The sequence below is a fragment of the Narcine bancroftii genome, chromosome 12 (assembly GCF_036971445.1).
Source record: "Narcine bancroftii isolate sNarBan1 chromosome 12, sNarBan1.hap1, whole genome shotgun sequence".
Classification (NCBI taxonomy): Eukaryota; Metazoa; Chordata; class Chondrichthyes; order Torpediniformes; family Narcinidae; genus Narcine; species Narcine bancroftii.
In genome coordinates this window covers 22,172,330-22,194,905 of record NC_091480.1, presented here as the reverse complement: position 1 = coordinate 22,194,905, position 22,576 = coordinate 22,172,330, and the positions used below count along the sequence as shown (strand labels likewise).

At 40.2% G+C, this 22,576-nt stretch overlaps 2 protein-coding genes and 1 long non-coding RNA gene across 5 annotated transcripts in view; 2 read left to right on the top strand and 1 right to left on the bottom strand.

Annotated features, from left to right (window-relative positions):
* Positions 1 to 1,376: 1,376 nt before the first annotated feature.
* On the bottom strand, positions 1,377 to 17,716 carry LOC138746420 (uncharacterized). 2 transcript variants are annotated; one of them, XR_011346950.1, is made up of 5 exons: positions 16,726 to 17,716; positions 12,207 to 12,370; positions 10,373 to 10,453; positions 2,876 to 3,069; positions 1,377 to 2,055 (listed from the first exon to the last, which is right to left on the bottom strand). It is a non-coding gene; the product is annotated as an uncharacterized lncRNA (long non-coding RNA). The 2 variants fall into 2 exon arrangements; XR_011346951.1 differs by lacking the exon at positions 12,207 to 12,370.
* Positions 4,799 to 11,424, top strand: ptx4 (pentraxin 4, long). 2 transcript variants are annotated; one of them, XM_069904587.1, is made up of 3 exons: positions 4,799 to 5,309; positions 5,546 to 6,119; positions 10,552 to 11,424. In XM_069904587.1, the coding sequence occupies exons 1-3, from the start codon at positions 5,172 to 5,174 to the stop codon at positions 11,190 to 11,192; spliced, it is 1,353 nt and encodes a 450-aa protein (XP_069760688.1). In that variant the 5' UTR covers positions 4,799 to 5,171; the 3' UTR covers positions 11,193 to 11,424. The 2 variants fall into 2 exon arrangements, with proteins under 2 accessions (XP_069760688.1, XP_069760687.1); XM_069904586.1 differs by having other exon boundaries at positions 5,223 to 6,119.
* Positions 17,717 to 17,834: 118 nt separating the features above from the next.
* Positions 17,835 to 22,576, top strand: part of clcn7 (chloride channel 7) — a 69,756-nt gene continuing 65,014 nt past the window's right edge. The window contains exon 1 of the mRNA XM_069906678.1: positions 17,835 to 17,987. Coding sequence (XP_069762779.1) covers positions 17,880 to 17,987 — 108 coding nt within the window. The 5' untranslated portion in view covers positions 17,835 to 17,879. The remainder of the gene's footprint in view (positions 17,988 to 22,576) is intronic.

Here is a 22,576-nt window from a genome sequence, read left to right as displayed (position 1 = left end):
GCACTACCAATAAGTGATCATTCTGCCTCACCTGCAGGAAAGAAATCTCAGGGTTGTAAGTGATGTGTGTATTCTCTAACAATAAATCTGAAGAGACCACCATTATCAAATGCCAGCAAACGTTGAAGGGAGTATTTATTCTGTGATTGCCATGGGAGCGCAGAACAATGCTCTGGACTGTGATGGCAAGGGAAAATGGAAGTCATACTTTCTCTTTGAACAAGTACAGCAACACTCACTCGAAATCTTGTAAGGATCCCAAAAGTTATCTAATAACTGGAATTGCTGAGATCTATCCGGAAACATTGAAAGGTCATAACAAAATTTTTAAAAATCTAATTTTTGTTTCTTCCACTAAACATATCAACAAGTTTTTCAGAAGAGTGAACATTTCAAAAGGAGGAGAGAGAACGGTGCAGTATTAATGTAGAAAGCAAATGAATAATTGAGAAGGATTATGAGGAAGTTGATGTAGCAGATGTTAAATTCAGTTAAAATATGAAGAGTTGCAGAAAGGAAAATAATCAGAAGTCGATAAGAGCGGATTGGAAACTTAGAGGGAAGTGCAAGAGCAGAGTATATGCAGGCTCAATGCACCCGAAATGGAAAACAGGATGGTCACAGCGTAGTTCAGTCAATTTTAGCAACTACTAGTGATGTTTTAATTTTGAAGTAAAACCTTGAGTGCACATGGAGAAATTGGGAAGATGATAAGGATCAAGGACAGTGAAAATGATTATATCAGAGATGGTGCCTTACATGAGAGACAATTGTAAAAGCTCAGAATGGCAAATATACTTTAGAGCAGCCATTCTCAATATGTTTTTGGCTGTGACCGCCTGAGGACTCTGCTCAAAGTTTATTGGCCCCCCCTTCCCTTGTGTAGCAGTCATTTAGTGGGTTTCTTACGTACTTCTCTCCTACTGACTGGATAGAAAATATTTTTAAAAATTTATGATTTCACTCATTGTTTTGTTCCCCCCCCCCCACAAATGTGCCATGGCCCCCATTGAGAATGGATGCTCTCGAGATATTGAGATGCTATAAAGCGAGTTAGAATACTCAGGGCAGAAATCACAGTAGATAATGTTACAGGAGTGCTAGAAGAAATAAAAGTAATAAAGAACCTGAGCTCAGATTTAAGCCCTCAACATCCTTCTCTCTCCTCCATTCTGCAGCCAACGGATGGGCAAAGAACAAATCAATACATGGAATGGAGCATATATGTGAGGAAAAATCCTATGGAGTTGTAATTAAATAAAAACACACACTTGGAATCATTTAAAGCACCAAATTGTGATCAGTATTGTCACAAGTAGTGTCAGTAATCAGTGTCATTGAATCTCATTTAGATTTCTCCAACAAATGATTATGCATTAAAACCAACTCATTGCCTTTATTTATCGTTCATACCATACTCGCGAGGTAAAAACGAGATAGCATTTCTCCAGGACCACAGAGCATATTCACATAAATAGAATTTAGAAGCACGTTAAAATATTAAGACTAGTAGTTTTTTTTTTAAAATGTGTCCAACTTCTAGGAGTTCAGGAGTGTGGTGGCTTGGTGGAAAAAACTGTTTCCCAATCTGGATGCAAGAGCCTGAGTCCTACCAGATGACAGAAGGGAGAACAATTTACATGAGGGGTGTGTGCAATCTTTCGCAATGTTTATTGCCTTTTGCCTGCATCGAGTGTTGTAGGTGTCCTTCATGGTAGGAAGAGAGCTCCCAATGATCTTTTCCACTGACTTCACCATCTTCTGCAGGGTCTTGTGGTCTGAGGTGGTACAGCTTCCAAACCAGGTGGTGATGCAGTTGCACAGGATGCTCTCAATACATCTTCTGTAGAATGTAGTGAGGATGGAGGGTGGGGGATCAACTTTTCTCAGCCTTTGCAGGAAGTAGAGATGCTGCTGGGCTTTCTTGTCTATGGAGCTGGTGTTAAGGGTCCAGGTGAGATTCTCCGTCAAGTGCACTCCAAGGAATTTTATATTCTTAACGAATTAAATGGTCAAACTGTCAATGGTCAGCGGAGCATGGTCCTCCGGGCCCTTCTGAAATTATTCAAATCAGAAATATCAAATTAAGTTATGCAAAAAGTTCATTGGATCAGAACTGGCTTATCAACTCTTTCTGCCAGAAATATTTTTCCCTAGCCTAACTTGTTGGTATCCCCAGTAAAAAAATTTGAGGCAAAGTATTCAATCTTTTTGCCACTTCACTGTCATCAGCTGTGTTTTTCTTGTGAAACATTGAGCAGACCTATATCAATACTGCTCTTTTTGTCATATCTACTTCATGATCATTAGTTACAATGTCACTTAATAATTTACTTACGTTTCCCCTTTTTTTTTTAAAGCATATTTCCAATCCTCCTTGTATTTCTGCTGAACATCTTATCTCTTTATTTACTAAGTGCTCATTATATGAAATTTCCTTCTTTTGGTTTTATCTTTATTTTCTCATAATGTTTTGGTTATTTTGTTACTGCTCATTTTTAGCAGAATATATTTTTCTTGGTTTCTTTTTTAACATTATTCATTCCTTCCCTATTTCATTGTATAGTTTTCAGTTTAACCATCCTTTCTCATTCTCTAAAAAATTGACAATAATTTTATATCATATAATATAGGATGTTATCTGATGCTTACTTCCTCTTTATTGTCCAAGTTAATACAGGTATCTGTATTACTTATGAGATACTTGTTTCTTGTGCATTGTACTTCCCTTTCCCCAATTCCTTCCCCTTCTTGGACTTCTTATGCTCTACGTCAACAATGGTATCTTGGATGCATTGAAAATATCAAATTCTTTTTCACTTCCCCTTATTTTATTCGTCAATTGCTGAAGTATTATTCTGTATCTTCTACTCACCGAAAATATTTTCCTCCTTGTTTCTTCCTCCATTGTTAAACGGTCTGTATTATTGAGACATACTTTGATGCTTATTTCCTTTTTTATGCTCAAGTTCATTTCTCATTACTAAATCCCTTCTGACAAGTCAATTCTTCCTTAAACTTTAATGAAATCATAAAAGTGCTACAAATACTTAGCAGATCAGGTGATAACTGGAGAGAGAAGAAAATCAGAATTTATGATCATGAACATGTCACGAAATTCATCGTTTTGTGGCGGTATCACAGTGCAAACATAAACCCCATTCCTAATATAAATAAAAATAGTGGAAGAAAAATAAAAATATAAAGTAAGGTAGTGTCTATGGTTCATTTTTCATTCAGGAATCTGATGACAGAGGGGAAGAAACTGTCCTTGTGCTGCTGAGTGCTTGTCTTCAGGCTCCTGTACCTTTCACCCAATGGTCTGGGTGGTGAGGGTCCTTGAGGATAGAGGCTGCTTTCTTAAGACACCACCTCAGTGAAGACTAGTGCCCTTGATGTCACAGTCTGAGTTAACAACCCTTTGGAGTTTTTTCTTCTTCTGAGCATTGGCACATCTGTACCAGACAGTGATACAACCAGCCAGAATGCTCTCCATGGTACACCTGTAGAAGTTTTTGAGTTTTTGGTGACTAAAAAATACAGAAGCAATTCACATCCATGCCAATATCTTTTGTCAGAATTGGGAATGTTACAGATATAAAAAAAACACCTACAGATTAAGGTAGGAGTGGAGCAAGAGCAAAAGGGAAGGCCAGTAATAAGATGGAAGATTGGAGAAATGGAAGGATACAGTTGATAGTAGTTCTAAATGATGGAGGGTGTTAAAGGTTAATGAATACCATCTCTTACATGTTGTTATTTTTAGATCTCACAATCACCACATCAGCAAGTTTACCCAGTCCAAGACAAGGTTCTATCTTTTCTGTTTGGATATTAAGTATTTTTCTTGGCATTCATGCAAAAGAAATAGTGTAATGTTAATAGCAGATGGTCTGTAGAGGAACGCTGGCTATAAGTAAACACCAATTTATACTTTCACAAATGGATAAAATCCTTACACTTATTGTTCAGCCTTGCACTTGATTGTTAGCCCATTACTGTGAGGCCAGAATTTTTTTTATACCTTCCTTTGAAGCAGCAGTCATCTCAGAGCTGATGCCTTAACAGTGCCAGTGAACCTGGTTCAATTCTGAACTCCAGTGCTAACTATGCAGAGTTTCCACATTCATCCTTTGACCACGGAGGTTTTCTCCATATGTTCTGGTTTTCTCCCATATCTCAGTTAGAAAATTATCCCATGAACATGTGTTGCAAGAAAAGTGAATGAGCATATTTAAGAGAATAGTTCACAGGGAAATAAATGGGACAAATGGCCTTCTGAATCACAAAGAGCATGAATAAATGTAAATATGAAAATTTTCCAGTTTATTTGAGACTGGCTGTAACATTAATTATCAGTCTCTGGTCCATGTCCTCTCGAAATGGAGAAAGTGGAAATTAAATTCAATTAGACATTGTAAATTAAATTACAGCATTGTAACAGGTCAATTCGGCCTTTCGAGTCTGACTCACCCAAATTACACCCCTTTAACCTACACCCCAGTCCATTTTTAGTGGGAGGAAACCAGAGCCCAGGGAGCAAACCCACACAGACATGGGGAGAATGTACAAACTCCTTACAATGAGGGATTCAAACCCAGGTCCAGTTCTAATCGCTGGTGCTGTATTTACCTCGAACAAGGGTCACCAAATACAGTACCTCAACACCAGTATGGAAACAAATTATATAGGGGGGCGGGGAACTGCCTCAGAAGAGGAAATATATCAATGTAAACTATGATTCACAGAACACCAAGATTAAAATGAAATATGATAAGCTTTACAGATGTTGATTTAGCTTGTTCTTGCATTTTTGTTCAAGCTCTACAATGTGAAGACTGTTGAGTCCACCTGGAAATCCGTTCAAGCAGAGCACATTATGCATTCCTTGAAGAACGTTGCACTTCATCGTCAAGTTACAATAACACTTGGAAACTAGGTCAGTGCATTTGGAGAGCAGAGTGAGCCAGGTCTGCAAAGCTCGTCTTGTTGAACGACGCTCGTTTATTTCCGTTTACCCTGTAACAGTAGCCAGGGCAGGGACTGATGGAATGAAAACGTAAATCATTTCAAAGCCAGAGCTGTCGCCTATAAAGGCCCACATCGTTTGCACAGCGACCCATTTCCAGCATTCAGTGGCAGGGGTTGATGAAGAAATCCCAGTGTTAAGAATGGGTTTCAGCAAGGTTGATTGGATTTTTCTGGTGTGGGCTTGCTGGAACCTGTGCGTGGTCTGCTCACAAAACACAGAGGCCGGTGCAAACCGGAGGAAACCGTTTTTCGAACGGCTTCGACGGCTGGAGGAGCAGGTGGGTCCTCGCAGAATATTTGGTGAATCAGGCAGATCATTCCTGGAGGGATGGGGCAGGATTGGTCGGGTCCCGGGCAAAGTCAATGCGAATCGGAGCCATCCGCGGTGCAGCAAGTCGAACGAGCTGAAGGAAGCAGAGCGGATCGCTGGTCCAAGCGAAAATGCCTCCTGATAACTTCATGGCCAGTTATTTCAAGTGGTAACGCGCATTCTCTCCCGTTTTTCTCACCGCAGTTCCGTCGATTTCAAGAAATGAGCCTGACACGTCTGCAAATCATTTCGGAGAACTTCAATGCATCTGCTAACATAGATGGTCGCCTCCAGTCCCTGTCTGCTCAGTACAATAATGTCACCGCCACCATGCAGGGGTTCCAAGCGGCCACAAACAAGGACATCAGCAGCTTAAAATCATGGATCAAAAAACTGCAAAAGGAAACCAAAAAGATTGACCTGAAAATGTCAGCCTTGGAGAAAGTCCTCGATGAGCGAAACAAGCAAATGTCAAGAGACCAGAAAGAGCAGAGCGAGATCGCGTCCAATCTGACAAGGGACGGAAAAGCGCAGAGGGAGGAGATCAGCTCTTTGGCCGTGGCCAAGAAGAATCTGCAGAAGGAACTGGAGATTCTCCAAGAGGAGGTCAAGGGACAACACGTTAAAATTGCAAGGTTTGAGGAACGGGTGAAGGACGCGCTCTCGCCAAAGCCTGTTCGCTTGAAAGCAGCGGCGTGGCCGCGGCGAGTCCACCGGACCAAGCCCCCCAACCAGTCTCCGACCGGCCGGCAGGGAACGACCAGGAAAGAGGGGTCAAGTATGTCAGAACTCCACGGGCTACTAGATTGGCCAAGAATTAAACGAACAACAAGCTTCTCAGGATAAAATTTCGATCTCCCCTTTTTTTCCTTTTGAGCCATCATTCCTTACATCGCCGCTCCCTCCAACTCCAATGCAAAGTTCTCAAATGTCCCAAAATTATTTTAAAGTCTCACTTACCGCATTGGATTTGCCTTTTGCGTGGCCGTGTAATACAGACCTAGCATTTAATAGGGGTTTAAAAGAAAGGTAAAGCACAATATCATCAACAACTTTAGAAAACAAGTTGTGATTTAATTGAGTCACAAGTTGTGATTTAATTGAGTCACAAGTTGTGATTTAATTGAGTCACAAGTTGTGATTTAATTGAGGAAGATACACACTGTTATTTTTATATCCCATTTATACAGTATTGCCACAATTTGATTAAAATTAATATCGAGCTTGGGGGCACTTCAAGCTCGATATTGGGTCAATTCCTGACCCAACCCAATAACAAAAGGAGATTCGGAGCCTGCAGAATGATGAAAGTCATGCAGAGCACGTTCCTATTAAATCACTTCCATGGAGTATCTAAGTTAACATTCTGCAAATGCAGTCATAAATTCAATCATTTATGACCGAAGGGCAATAAGCAATTACTAAGCAGAGGAAGTTCACCTGGTTAACTTCATGAAAGCTCAAGAACTTAATTAGTGAAAGGCATCACTCTTTCAAACTCCAGCTGTAGAAAAGGAATTTTGCTCAATGGGTGAGTCAAATTATTTGTCGAAATTATATAGTAAAAGTATATTAAATTTGACCTGCTGAGTTTCACCAGTATTGTGTTTTTACTTTGAGTCAAATTATATGTCCAACTTCTCAATTGAAACAGAAAATGGTGAACCTATAGCCAGGAGGGTGACGTTTACAATCAGTTAATGGGAGTGTCCAAGTTGATTGTCATCAAATTTAAGTGTGCTACACAGAATTCAGTTTTGTTTTCTGCATTATAGGAAAAAATACTGAATTATTTCAAGGAGTCAAAGCAAGAGCTGCAATGGCAGATCTGGCAATCTGATGGCTGAGTTACGAAGAAAGGTTGTTTAGAAAATTACTCATAGGTGACATAGGTGAAGGCTTTGGAGAAATTGAATTCAAGGTAATTAGTTGAAGACTGGAGCATTATTTAGAACTAGGGGTGACCTAAGAAAATAGGAAACAGAAAAGACTGTTATCAAGAGGATAAACAGAATATCAGAACCAAACACCACTGGAGTGGTGAATAAGAAAATATTAATAGGTTTGAAAAAAAGAGAATTGTATTAATAGATTCACAGTTAATAGTATAGAGATCAGAAAGGAAAGTGTATGGATGTCAAACAGGGAAACAAGCTTCAGAGGACACAAAAGTCTGCAGCCGCCTGCATATGTATTATTTGTCCATATGTGTATTATGTCTGGTTGTATGTCTCCATGTGTTTGAACTGGAGAACGCTGTTTTGTCAGGTTGTACTTGTACAATGAGATGACCAATAAACTTGACTGAAGTAAAAACACAATGTTGGGGAAACGCAGCGAGTCAAAGAGCAGCAGGACAATAACTGAGCAAAAAAAAAGAGTGAAAATCTATAACAAAATAGAAAATGCTGGAAATGCTCAGCAGGCCTGGCAGCATTCATGGTGATAGAGAAACATAATCAATATTTCAAGTTAATTATCTTTCATCTCCATAGATGCACCTAGACCTTACACTGAGATTTCACTGCTTGTATATATTGACAGACAGAGAATCATTCAAGTCAGAACAATTATATTACCCAAACTAATATTAACTCACAGGAAGACTCATTCCTCTTGCCTGCAAGTCAGTGATGGATATTCAGAGCAGACAGGCATCACTCTATTGTCAAAAGTGAACAACCAATGTTGTTCATTTGCTTGTCCACGGGCAGTGGACAAGCCATAGAATAGGATAACGAACCCTAATTCTTATTCTCCCATCCCACTTCTCCCAAATCCTTTATATTCAAAAACTCATGAATTGCAGATCTCATCTTTTACATTATGTTTTCCCCATTTACCCTGCCCCCAATCCATTCTCTTTTCAAATATCCAAGGACTATGAATAATCTGACCAGGCAGTCAAAGAGATGAAGAAAAGAGTGAGGATTAATACACATCATCGCTCACCAGCAGTTCAGATACTAGCACTGAAACACATGACAGACGGTTTTGAAAGTAGAAAGGTACAGCCCAGGGCAGGCTGGGTAACAGGAATGGGTAGTATAAGTACCAACTAATCCAAGGCTAAGTCACATCTGAGTGGTACTATTAAGTTCTTAAATGAAGAATTGTAGATATGCAAAATGAGAATACATGAAGCATTCATAGGCCTACTGGAAACCCTGGTGCAATATCAAGGAGCATGGAGTATTCTAATATCAGTGTTGCATGGGGCCTTCATAGGACTTAGAAAGCCCTTGATGTTGTGTAACCCACCCAATCCAAACTGGTATCATGTGCAGAGAAAGAAAATTCTAAAACTGTCTTCTTGGTTTACAACGCTTAAGATTGCATTCTAAGGACACTGCCAACTCCTCCACTGGAAGTCAACAGCTTTCCACTATCTATATTGCATCCGCTGGGACTGAACCTACAGCAGCACTAAAAGAGAAAAAAAGTACCTGATAGACAGGTACCAGGAGATTGGAAAGGATATAGTTAATGCTGTACGGTCTTATGAATTCGATTTAGAATTTTTTTTTCATGTTGGCAAAGGTATTGTGGGCATGCATATTACTGCAATGCCAGCAGGAGAAGGAAGATAAGATGCAAGATGTGGTAAACATTAGTGGGACAGCACAGTTAGCATTGCAGTTGCGCAACACTGTTGCAGTGCCAGTGACCTGGGTCTGTTAAGAGTTTGCACGTTCTCCCTGTGTCTGCGGGGGTTTCCTCTGAATCCTCCAGTTTTCTCCACCCTTCAAAACACATCGGACTTGTTGGTTAATTGGGATATTTGGGCAGCATGGGTTCATGGGCCGGAAGGGACTGTTACCATGCTGAATGTCTAAATTGAAATTAAATGAATTAACTTCAATTCCATGGCTACTGTCAAAACATCTTTTGCATTCCTCTGAAGTTGGACTTGCCAGGTATAACATTAAGGGTGTCCTTGCTGAAGTGCTGCTGTCTCCTAACTGGTTCCTCCCTGAAGTTCAGGAAGGAAAATTGCTCTCTGAACATCCTGAGTGGACCCAGCCCTTTACTGCAAGCAGGTTTTCCAGCAACTTCTCCTAATCTGCGTGCCTACAGTTAATTTTCCAGGTAATACTGAATTCCAATTAAACAACATGATTGGAACAAAATAATAAAATGCCCAAAAGCAACTCTTTTATGCAGAAGCTTGAAATGATGGCAAAGACCTGGCACATCATTTCCTGCAGATGTTAGCATCTAAGTGATTGGAAACCCATTTGAAACCAATCAGCAACTAAGCAGGCCAAATTATTACCTCCTGTAAAGGACACTGCCACACACTTTCTCCTGTTGCTGAAGACAAGCCACAATTGTGCAAAATTATGAAAAGGTTTAAGCTGGAATTTTGGTCTGAAAACTTTGTAGCACTTGTATACTGATTGGTGCCATGAGTGGTGATGTAGTTATAACATTTTACATTCATCTCAACAAGAAAAAAAAATTCATTCCTTTGCTAATATGAATTTCTCACAGAGAACTTATCCAGTATTTGCTATTTGTCCTATGTGCTTAATGAACATATGACAGAGAAAGGGCAATGCCATAAAATGTCCCCTGTGTTGACCATCAGATCTAACTTCATTTGCAAAGCTAAGGTTTAATTGTAAAACTTCTAAAAACATTTGGTAAAACTGTTGATCAGGAAAATACTGGGAAGCCACACAGATTTGTAATGCTGTACAAATGGAATCCATCAGAATTCAATACCAAGTCATCTCTGTGCCAGTAGACTTGTGGCAAAATATTTCATTTTAGATCAATGCCTTGTGTGAAAATATTTCTCCTATATTTTTACTTTATTCTTCTGTTAACAATCCAAGGTTTATGCCATTTTAAAAATATCCACAAACAAGAATAAAAATCCTTCACAATCTACCATCACAAAATTTTGAAACCTCTTTCAGACATTCTTAAAGATTATTATAATGCAGCTTACTGATTAAATAATATCGATTAATATCAATATCAAGATGTACACAAATAAGCATCATTACAGATGGAGATACTTACAACATAATAGCTTTTATCATATTTGCGATCATGTGCAACTGACTCTAACCATCCAAGCATATTTGGTGCCATAAAATCGGTCTGAAAAATAGGGATTAATTAACAACTGTTAAATGTTTAAATTAACTTTTTTTGTTATCTACAATATACACATCCATTACTTGTTTCTCTAATTACAGTTTGCAATGTGAAATCAATGATGCACTTTCCCAATTCTTCCACTGAAAACTATGCAACATGCAGCAAAGGCTTTTCAACTGGACTCTTTGAAATGACTATCTGCTCTTGGCTCAGTACCAAGTCAAATTATTTAGGAACCATGTTAAGTTATGCAACAGAAGATAATGACAACAAATTGGTCCTGCACGGCAGAAACACAAGCAAACAATCAACCATACATTTTGTAATCGGAGATCCAGCATTCAGGGAACTTCCAGTGGTACAACTTTTAGATGGCCTCTGGCATCACGTCTGCATCATATGGTCTTCCTTTGAGGGTAAGTACTGGTATTATATAGACAGACGACTGATATCAGCTGGATCCAAGTTTCAAAAAGGCTATGAGATTCCAGCTGGTGGAACACTTATAATAGGTCAGGAACAGGATAAAATGGGAGGGGGATTTGATGATACTGAGTCATTTGTGGGAACTTTGGCTGGTTTCACAATTTGGAACCGTGCTTTATCTCCTGGGGAAGTCTCGGGCATCACGACAGGAAAGGCATTACCTGGAAGCAGAATTTTAACTTTCGATGATATTTCCACTCTTAATGGTGCTGTTCAATATTTTAATTGTACATGCTTAGATCTTTGTTTCTAAAACAAGTATATTGGATAGCGGTCCCTTGTACCATTTATGGCTTTTGTGGTCACATCTTTGGCACATACAGTGTTTGCAACATGGAAATTCTATTGCATTATTCATATCTCAGCAATTAGATTTACAACTTAGCATGAATTTAATACATTCAGAAATCAAGCAGTAATATTTGTTTAACTTCATGATTATTGTAGTACTATAAAAAAAACCTTGTATGACATACATTACAATACGTTCAATATATCCAATAATGATCTTTACAGAAAATAGAGAGTTTTATAAGAATGAATATGAAGATACTGAAATGTTGTTGACTACAATAGTTTTGCAGAATCCATTTTTGTACAATACTTCTAATTTATAAACTTAAATCTAATGCTAATTTGAAAACTGAATTAAATGCCTTTTGGTGATTTCTTATTATATCCTAATAATATTTCAAGACTTCCAATGTTAGTTTCTTAATGAAATGGAGCATTAATTGTACTCGTCAATTGTATTTTGTAATATATTTTACTCAAACTGATTTGATATCAAACAACTGTTAGCTGAGTTAACACTTTCTTAATACTCACAGTACTACTGTCAATTACAGTGATCACCATCAGACTATTCATTTAATACAACTAATTAAGAAATTCCCAAATGTTAAGAGTGCACATGACCATTATCCCAAGAGAAATGGAAATAAATTGTAGCACTACAATGCACAAGTACAAAAATTTAATATAGAATTCAATGTCCAATCTATTTTCTACAAATAGCCTTGGTCTGGGTACATCTATAATAATGTTTCCAAATTTGACTTTATCAGTAACTTTAGATGAGGACCACTGGACTGATTTTTACCTTAAGGACACAAATATCAGAGCACATTCCATTAGTTGGAAAATTAGGCATGAAAACTAGATTTGTGGGAGAACTTATTTGTATTTTCCTGAAATAAACATTTGGGAATATAATGGAAATTTAAAAATTCTGTAAGAGGAGAAGTATTTGCATAAATTAATTTACCTTTGCTAGTTAATCACACACTGTTATTTCGAGGACAATTTCATCTAATTATGGCAATGGAAGGAGAGTATATGGCCCATCAGACTTCAGGGAAGCAACCCCTCAGTTTCCTTTCCCTTCCCCTTATTTCTTTCACACATTAACTCCCTTAATGTATTTGGGACCTGAGAGAAAATGAGAAGAAACAGGTAATTTATGCATTATCTCCACTGATAGCAGCAGAGATCAAAATAGAATCCACATCCCTGGAGCTGTGAGGCAGCAGTATGACGATGTGCTGGTCATTGCACCACCTTATTAGGCACATCTTCCATTACACTAGAAACAAGTCAGAAGCAATTGATCAGAAACATGGAAGTTTTGTCAATTAATATGCATGGACATAACATTTTCAATGAAGAAAGTGAATTGGAACATGAATTTGTTGGTAGCAACATTTAAAAACACTTAATAGTCTAAATATGCCTGGAATTGTCTGATCTCGGAAGCTAAGCAGGCACAGGACTGGTCAGTACTTGGATGGGAGACCACTGAGGAACACCAAGTGCTGTAGGTTTCTGTGAGGGGCTCTGGACAAAGTGGAAACTCTCTGTCTGCCTTACGGTAGACCAAATGTAACGAATTTCATGTATGTTACATTCTAGATGTAGTATTGTGTGACAATAATAGTATCTTCACCTTTAAGAATTTCTGAAATAACTAAGGGTATTTTAACTAAAAATAACATTTATATTGAATGATAATGCTAATTAAAATACAACCAGAATATGCACATATAGATTTTCTACAGTTTCTTTGCTTGTACTAAACACAGGTCTATTCAGCTCTTTGAATTATGAAAGAGAGAGAGAGAGTTGTATCTTGACAGGATAAGGTCTTTCTGGTGGACTGCTAAAAGGAGAAGAGAGAAGAAAGAAGACATGTTGAACTATTCCTGGGATATAACGACAGAAGTGAAACTAATAAGTCTGCAGATGCTGTGATTATAGTAACTACACAAAATGCTAGAAAAACTCAGCAGGTCCCACAGTGACCAAAGGAGGCAAAGATATACAACCAATATTTTGGGCTTGATATCAGGCCTGTAATGTTGGTTATATATCTTTGCCTCCTTTGGTCGCTGTAGGGCCTGCTGAGTTTATCCAGCCATTTTGTGTATTTAAAAAAAACATACAGGAGTCTTAAGTAATTGTACATCCTTTTCCTGGGTCCTGGGATGTGTGAAACTCTTAAAATTCACATTCTGTAAGTGTGCCATAATATTATAAACTTAACTTTAATTCATTTGTTGTAAATTGGAATGGCATTCTCAGATGAAGTGCAAAGCTTACTATATATATATATATATATATCATACCAAAAGAGAGAGAAAATTTTGCACTGTTTTATAAATTTATTTGTATTTAATGCAATGCCTTTACAGCGCCAGCAATCGGGACCGGGGTTTGAATCCTGCGCTGTCTGTAAGGAGTTTAAATGTTCTCCCCATGTCTGCGTGGGTTTTCCCCAGGGGTTCTGGCTTCCTCTCACCATTCAAAATGTACCAGGGGTGTAGGTTAATTGGGTGTAAATTGAGCAGTATGGACTTGTGGGCTGAAATGGCCTGTTACCGTGCTAAATTTAAAAATTTAGACAAGAAATTCTATGATTTGTATTCCACAAGTTAGACAAGGAATATAACAGTCCCAGAACTTTATCTGGCTCCTGCAAAACTACTATGTATGAAAAAGAACAACTTAACCACAAAAGACTGCTTTTCTACTTGAGTAACACACAAAATCACATAGCATTTAAAAGAGTGACCATCAGACACAATTGGAAAACAAATTGTGGTGCGCTGTTAGCCAGAATCAGACACACACAAGTAAAGACTGTACAACAGGCTTTAATCCACAAAGACTTCCACAGAGCCAGGCTGGCTGTGGCTGCAGCAACTCTGAGTGAGGCCTTGGGAGGCCGGCGCAGGCTTATATCCCGGAGGGTGATTGACACCCGACCGGGTGGGGCTTGATCCATTCAGGCTGACTGCTTGACAGCCGGCCAGGTGTTGTCCTGTCCCCTTACACTCCTGCAGGTACAGAGTTTGCCCCCTGCAATAGGCTGGTGGTGGACCACCACACAAATTAAATAGGAAAATTAGGAGAGGAGCATCTAAAAGGAATATACAAGTGAATCTGTTTGGGAGAAGCTTTAAAGATGAGAATATTTATTTGAAATTACAGGAATTTGGGTTTTGGATACAGCCCATGGCAAGAAGGATTAATGAGTGTACAGGATCTGGTGGGGAAATGGATGCAACCAGCAAGATTTTGGAAGCTAGTCAGAGCAGTAATGGAATAAAGTTTGATCTTGATAAAGACATGAATGGAGGTTCAATGTTTCTTCTCCTTTACTATCATGTCCCAAATACATTAATTGCCTACTATAAATCACCTCTAGGACAGAATAGAAGGAAAAACAATCTAAAGGGAGTTGGTATGCATGTGTGAGAGACATAAGGGGAAGGGAAAGAAGACTGATTGGATTGCCTCCCTGGGTCTGATAGGCTCTATATTCTCCTTCCATGCCATGATTAGATCAGAAACAGAATTTATTGTCATGAACAAGTCATGAAATTCGGTGTTTTGCAGCAGCGTCAGAGTGGAAACGTTCATATTATAACTATCGTACAACATTACAATAAAAAAAATTAAAATAACAGAGCATGAAAAGTAAGGCAATGTCTTTGGTTCATTGATTATTGATGGCAGCGGGGAAGAAAATGTCCTTATGCCATTGAGTGCTTGTCTTTAGGCTCCTGTACCTTTTCCCTGATGGTAGTAGAGTGAAGAGAGCACGGTCTGGGTGGTGAGGATCTTTGAGGATAGAGGCTGCGTTTTAAAGACAGCGCCTCATGTAGATGTCCTTGATAGAGTGAAGTCTGGTGACTGCGATGCCACAGGCCAAGTTAACAACCCTCTGGAGTTTTTTCTTGTCCTGTGTGATGGTGTCTCCATACCAGGCAGTGATGCTCTCCATGGTAAAAGTTTATGAGAGTCTTTGATGACATACTGAATCACCTCAAACACCTCACAAATTATAGCTGCTGGCATCAGCATAGAGGCTCCAGGCCAGATCCTCAGAGATCTTGACACCCAGGAATTTGAAATTCTTGACCTTCACCACTACTGAGCCTTCAATGAGGACTGGATTGTGTTTCCCTGACTTCCTTCTGAGGTCCACAATCTTCTCCTTGATTTTTTGCTAACGTTGAGCACAAGGTTATTGTCTTTACACCATTCAATGAGCTGATCTATCTCCCTCCTGTATGCTTCCTCATTCCTCAACTGTGGCATCAAGTGGACCAAGACAGGCATTGTTATTATGTAGGTGACCATGTGGCTTGATGCCAAGACAAAAAAAAACTCTGCCTCAATGACAATAAGACCAATGAGCTGGTCACACACTTCCAGAAGAGGGGCAGAGCTCACTTCCCATCTACATCAATGGCACTGATGGGGGAAATAAGAGACAGCTTTAAGTTCCAAGCTGTAAACATCTCTAGTGACGTGCTGGTCCAGTCATGTCAATGCAATGGGAAAAAAGAGGATCAATGCCTCTACTTCCTCAGAAACATGAGGAAAATTGATGTATCACCTGCACCCCTTAACAACTTCACAGATTGTTTTGTAGGTCCAACATCATGAAAGAAGAACAGGGAAATTCCCATTTATCTCACAGCGAATATTGCTAATTATTATCTGGTCATTTATCTCATTCTTGTTTGTGGGATCACTTTCTAATGCTCAGCACAATAAAAATTCATAATCAATGATGAAAAAGATTGACTACATATTTTAGTTTATTGTTTGAGATGTTAATATTTTCCAATACAATTCTTTGTTCATAGTAATGAAATAGTACTTTAATTATGAGATCAATTTTATTTTATTTCTTTATTTTAAAAGCACAGGGTGCAGAGGGAGATGCTCTGGAATGAAAGTAGGTGGGAAATAGCTTAAAGCAGCCATTCTCAATGAGAGCCCAACTACCCCCTTGCCCCCCACAGCACATTTAAGATATAGAGAGAATTAACAGGTTAATGACTATTCATCAGTTTGTTGATGAGCATTAATTCTATTTCCTCCCTTATCAGATTCGAATCACTGTTTGAATACATTAACAAACAGAAGTAGAAATAGATCATTCAGCCTCTTCTTGTACCTATCAGTCAACAAGTTGATCTTTCACCTTAGTTCCACCTTCCTGTACAAACCCCATATCCTTTGAATTGTATAATTAGTAAATATGTTTCTGTCTTGAATAAATTCAGTAACTGACAGATGGCACAGCAACGCCAGCAATCAGGACTGAAATTACACGTTCTCTCCACGTCTGCATGGGTTTTTCCTGGGTGCTCCAGCTTCCTCCCAATGCGCCGGGGATGTAGGTTAATTGGGTGGCATGGACTCATGGGCCGAAATGGCCTGTAACTGCGCTGTATGTCTAAAATTAAATAATTAAAAAAAATGACACTTACAGCTCTCTTGTCTGGTCAATTTAGAATATTCACCATCCTTTGATTGAGAAATTTTTAAAATCACGGCTGAATGACTGAACCTTGATTTCCAGAAGGTCACACCTAGACACCACAGGTTTTTTAAAGAAGTCGTAGTTAACTGTTTCTCCTTTTATGTTACCTGACCTACTAAATGTTTCCAGTGTGTTTTTTTTTGTTTTAGATTTTCAGTCTCTGTTTCTTTGAACCTACTAGAACTAGGGGGACATCGCCTCAAAGAAGATTTAGGTCAGAGATGAGGAGGGTGGGGAATCTGTGGAAGCCTCAAAGAAGATTTAGGTCAGAGATGAGGTGGGTGGGGAATCTGTGGAAGCCTCAAAGAAGATTTAGGTCAGAGATGAGGAAGGTGGGGAATCTGTGGAAGCCTCAAAGAAGATTTAAGTCAGAGATGAGGAGGACGGGGTATCTGTGGAAGCCTCAAAGAAGATTTAGGACAGAGATGAGGAGGACGGGGAATCTGTGGAAGCCTCAAAGAAGATTTAGGTCAGAGATGAGGAGGGTGGGGAATCTGTGGAAGCCTCAAAGAAGATTTAGGACAGAGAAGAGGAGGACGGGGAATCTGTGGAAGCCTCAAAGAAGATTTAGGTCAGAGATGAGGAGGGTGGTGGATCTGTGGAAGCCTCAGAGAAGATTTAGGTCAGAGATAAGGAGGGTGGGGGATCTGTGGCATTGGCTGCCCATCTGAAGAAGTGGAGGCGACCTCAGTAAATATAAGACAAGGTTGGATAGATTTTTACATGGCAGGGCAATGAAAGGGGTGGGGTGGGGTGGGGGGGGTGGTTGGGGGAAAGGCAAGTAGGTGGAGATGGGCCAATCATCAGATCAGCCATGGTGGAGCAGGCTGGACGGGCCGGATGGCCCTCTGTTCTAACCCTTCGCATCCACCACTCGATCATCTCCTCCTCCAACCCGTAAATGGCCAAGAGCGGGCCCCGGGGCTCTTTATTTCGGATTCCCAGCATCTGCGGCATGCCAAGGGTCCAGGCACGTCGGGGTGAATCCCGAGCGTCGAGCGCGATCGGCACGTCACTGGACGGAGGCGGCCCGCTCGCCGTAGACGGACCACGTGACCCGGAACCCCGCCCCGCGTCTCTTGACAACCCCGGAACGGTAAGATGGCGAATGTGGCTAAGAAAGTTTCTTGGTCCAACAAGGATGACGAGGACCGCCCGGGAGAGCTGACGCCTTTGCTGAACGGTTCGCCCACCGCCTCGCCGGCTCAGGTGAGTGGCGTCGCCCGGGCTTCGGGCGCCTCTGTTCTGGGCTCGTCTGCACAACGCTCTTGCTGTTGACGGCCGCTTCAGAGCAGATTCGGGACTGACTGAGAGCTGATGGTTCTCCTCCGCTCGTCGCTCGATTCTTGGGCAAGTTCGGTTCTCCGTCGCTCCCCTCGGTGCGGGGTTTGATTAGCGAGCGAGGGGTTGAAGCCGCATCATCTACCACAGTGGTGGCTGAAGTCCGCATTAAAATAGCATGGAGTGTGTTTCAGAGGTAGTTTTACTTTAGGAAGTGGGTTCGTTTTGTCATTGGTAATTTGTAATTTATAATGCTAAGCATGTGATGCAATCTCTGCATTGGAGGCTGATACTCCCATCTCCCCTTTCTATTAATGTTTGAACATCATTAATGGGATCTTTTAAACTCCAATCAGATTATGACAAACTTGTCAATCAGATTATGACAAACTTGTGGGGAAGTTATCATCTATAGTTTCTATTAATGTTTGAACATCATTAATGGGATCTTTTAAACTCCAATCAGATTATGACAAACTTGTGGGGAAGTTATCATCTATAGTTTCTATTAATGTTTGAACATCATTAATGGGATCTTTTAAACTCCAATCAGATTATGACAAACTTGTGGGGAAGTTATCATCTATAGTTTTTATTAATGTTTGAACATCATTAATGGGATCTTTTAAACTCCAATCAGATTATGACAAACTTGAGGGGAAGTTATCATCTATAGTTTGACTGGAGTCCCAAAATCATCCTGCAAGTGCTATCGTGATGGGGAGCTGCTTGCAAGATTTTCACAAAATAACCTGCCCACATTGGCAGATTAACTTTGAATCAAGCACTTTATATGGTTCTGACTGGTACTATTCATGCCTTATTTGGGCAACTGTTTAACAAGTCCCCTTGTACGCCAACAAAATTCCAAAACATTTAGAGGTTTTTTTTTAAAAAAGAAAATCTGCAGATTCTGGGTCCTAGCGCACTGTTTCTTCATTTTTGTTTGCTGTCTCAGATGTAATCCTATCACATGGTGGAGCAGGCTCCAGAGGCCTTGTGATCTTTTCCTTTGTGTCCCTATTTTCTTAAGTGTGCTATGATATCTTTTATTGACACAGTGGATGTGAAGAGGTTTCAAAGGGAATAGTGATAAGCTGAGTTGAGTTGGAAATAATGTGGCAGAGTCAATATAAAGTGGAAAACTGGTTACCACCTTTTGCAAAAAAAACAAAAGCAGTGTTTTTAAAATAGTAAGTGATTGACTAGCATTATTGGTAGTCCTTCCAATTCGAAGAAAGAATTTGTTGTGCATTTCATCTGTGGACATAAAGGTGACTGCAGTCCCAGTCTGGAAGCACAGAGTCTAGCACAATGGGGGCACTGGAAGTCTGTTGTTGTAATAACTGTGGCTGCTGCTTTGTGATGCCGTTCAGTTTTACATCAGTCTTCAAAACTGGTGAAGGCTTTATAGTCAGGCCAAAGACCATAGCAGGGTCTGAAAAGTTGTTCAGCATTAACTGTAGATCACGGTCTTGCTGCACCAAGAGGACACAGTCATCATGAAGAAGTATTTCTTGAATGACTGTAGAGGCACTTCATCCGTGCATTCAAGCGATGAAGGTCAAAGAGAGCCAAACAGTCGGTACCTGATCTACACTCCTTCCAGACCATGGACAGCATGTGACTTTCTTTCTTTGGCTTGGCTTCGCGGACGAAGATTTATGGAGGGGTATGTCCACGTCTGCTGCAGGCTCGTTGGTGACTGACAAGTCAGATGCGGGACAGGCAGGCTGGGGCTAGTACACAGCCCTGCTTCAAGCCATTAAAAATGGCAAATGAATCTGATGTATATCCACTGCAAAGGATCTGTCCTACCATTTCCATCCTTGATCAGCTGAATCATCTTCACGAATTTCCTTGGGCATTTGTAACGTCTCAGGCTGTTCCAGAGCACCTTCCTGTTTATAATGTCAAATGCCTTTGTCAGTTCAATGAAGACAGGGTAAGAAGGCATATTTTGCTCAATGCACTTCTCCTGAACTTGTCTCAAGGTAAATACACTGTATCATGTCCACCGTACTCCATTCTGGCTGAAAGCCATACTATGCCTCCGGGAACTTCCTTTCAGAGACAGTGACAAATCTGTTCAGGAGTATGCAGACGAAAATCTTGTCCGCGATGGACAGCAGTGAGAAATCCCTGTTGTTTCCGCAGCCAATAGTAAGTGATTGACTAATGTTCATATTCAAAAGGACACATTGCTAAAATCAAATGAGAGGAATAGCAAGAGATAAGGAAGGCACTTGGCATACTGTCTGTACTGTGGGAGGACATGAGCGCACTCTTCTTGGAATTGTATAGGGCCTTGGTGAGACCACACCTAGAGTATTGTCGCTTTATAAAAAGATAAACTTGCCATATTGAGGCTGCAGTGAGGAACTACCAGACTGGAGAAGGTGATATAGCACTTCTGCTTTTATTTTCCTAGCAGCGCCACAAGTACATTTATCTTTAAGGAATATTGAAAGCTTTTTTTCAAATATTTTTTCAAGTTGCAGTTCCACTGCAGATATCAATAACAACTTTTTTCTGCTTTCACTTAAAGTTGAAAAGTTTCCATACATTCAGAAAGGATATCTGTTCTGAAACATTAGAGAGCACATTGAAGCCCAAGAACAGAATTTGCAGTGTTCTGACCAAATTTAGCTTCTTTTAAAGGGATGGACAAAAATATTCCAATATGAAGATCTCAATGCATGTGAATTCAGCGTGCCTTGGGATGATAATACTGTAAAAAAAAATTGGGTTACAAGTCTTTGATTATAGTCATTCATTTAATTATCTCGCCTAGTTCCCACATTAATCACATAATTGAGACTGAATGGAAAATATATAGTGCATTTTAATGTTTGCTTGCAATCTTGACAAATATAATATAATTTGAAGTTGAAACTACCCAAGATCCAATCTATCAACCTTCCTCCTTTCTGTGACTGGCTATAGTGAAAAGAAACTGTTTCCATATTCCTCTGCTTTATTTTAAAAATCCAAATAGAGAGTTTTTTTAAAAAACTGATTATTCCAAGATTCTTCCTGCAGGCTGAGAGATTGGTGAACAGTATCCTGAAACTGAGTAAATCATCCCAAAATATTTAATTAAATTATATCTTTATGTGTCAATGTGATTATTATGTACTGTGTATTTGTGTGGACCGTGCCTGGAGAAATGCTTTTCTTCAGGTTATAGAAGTACTCGAGATGGCAGAGGTCGACAGCATTGAGTCCACGCTGCTGAAGATCCAGCTGCGCTGGGTGGGTCACGTCTCCAGAATGGAGGACCATCGCCTTCCCAAGATCGTGTTATATGGCGAGCTCTCCACCGGCCACCGTGACAGAGGTGCACCAAAGAAAAGGTACAAGGACTGCCTAAAGAAATCTCTTGGTGCCTGCCACATTGACCACCGCCAGTGGGCTGATCTCGCCTCAAACCGTGCATCTTGGCGCCTCACAGTTTGGCGGGCAGCAACCTCCTTTGAAGAAGACCGCAGAGCCCACCTCACTGACAAAAGGCAAAGGAGGAAAAACCCAACACCCAACCCCAACCAACCAATTTTCCCCTGCAGCCGCTGCAACCGTGTCTGCCTGTCCCGCATCGGACTTGTCAGCCACAAACGAGCCTGCAGCTGACGTGGACTTTTTACCCCCTCCATAAATCTTCGTCCACGAAGCCAAGCCAAAGAAGAAGAAAGAAGAAGAAGATGGACAGTCAGGTGGAAATAAACTTAAACTTGAATGGTAATCCTTGGCTTTGTATTTTGTAAACTTCAATTTTGTTTCCTAATAATATGCCATTTCTTTTGTCAATGGTAGAGAATGTTCAATGAGTTGACTGTGGTGCTTCTTTCTTCTTAAACTTACATCATTTTCTCTGTTCTGTGATCTTGTCCATGTAGCCTATTCACTCTTAGTTATTGTCACACTAAATTACAGGCCACCTAACTTCCTTTTGAATCTCTCTCTCCTTTCTCCCCCCCCCCTCCCCCCCACCCCACCCCTCCCCCCCACCCCACCCCTCCCCCCCACCCCACCCCTCCCCCCCACCCCACCCCCTTATTTTATTCACTTTCAAATCCATTGCTTTAAAACAGAACAGCTGTTGACTGCTGATATTGCAAACAATTCCAACTCCATTTCATCTTGGTTATGTTGCTGGTCTTTGCCCATTTTCCTCGTATTCCTCATTTAAAACCTATTGATTTTAATCCCAATCACAGCACAAAACTGCGTAACAATGGAGAATTGGGGGAAGGGGTTTAGAAGAAAAGGATTTAACCACCCTTCTTATCTTTCTCATCTTGTTCTCATCCTCTTTTATAGTTCGCAACTTTCACTGTGGCTTTTCAGTGTCATTCAGACAAGTGGAAATGTACCTCATGGTGTGGTCTGAGGTAAAACACAGGATTTTGTTGACACTGGTTAAGTGAAAAAACACAACTGCTGGAGGAACTCAGCAGGTCAAACAGTGCCTTTATGTAGCAAAGGTAAAGATACATCATCAACGTTTTGGGCTTTGA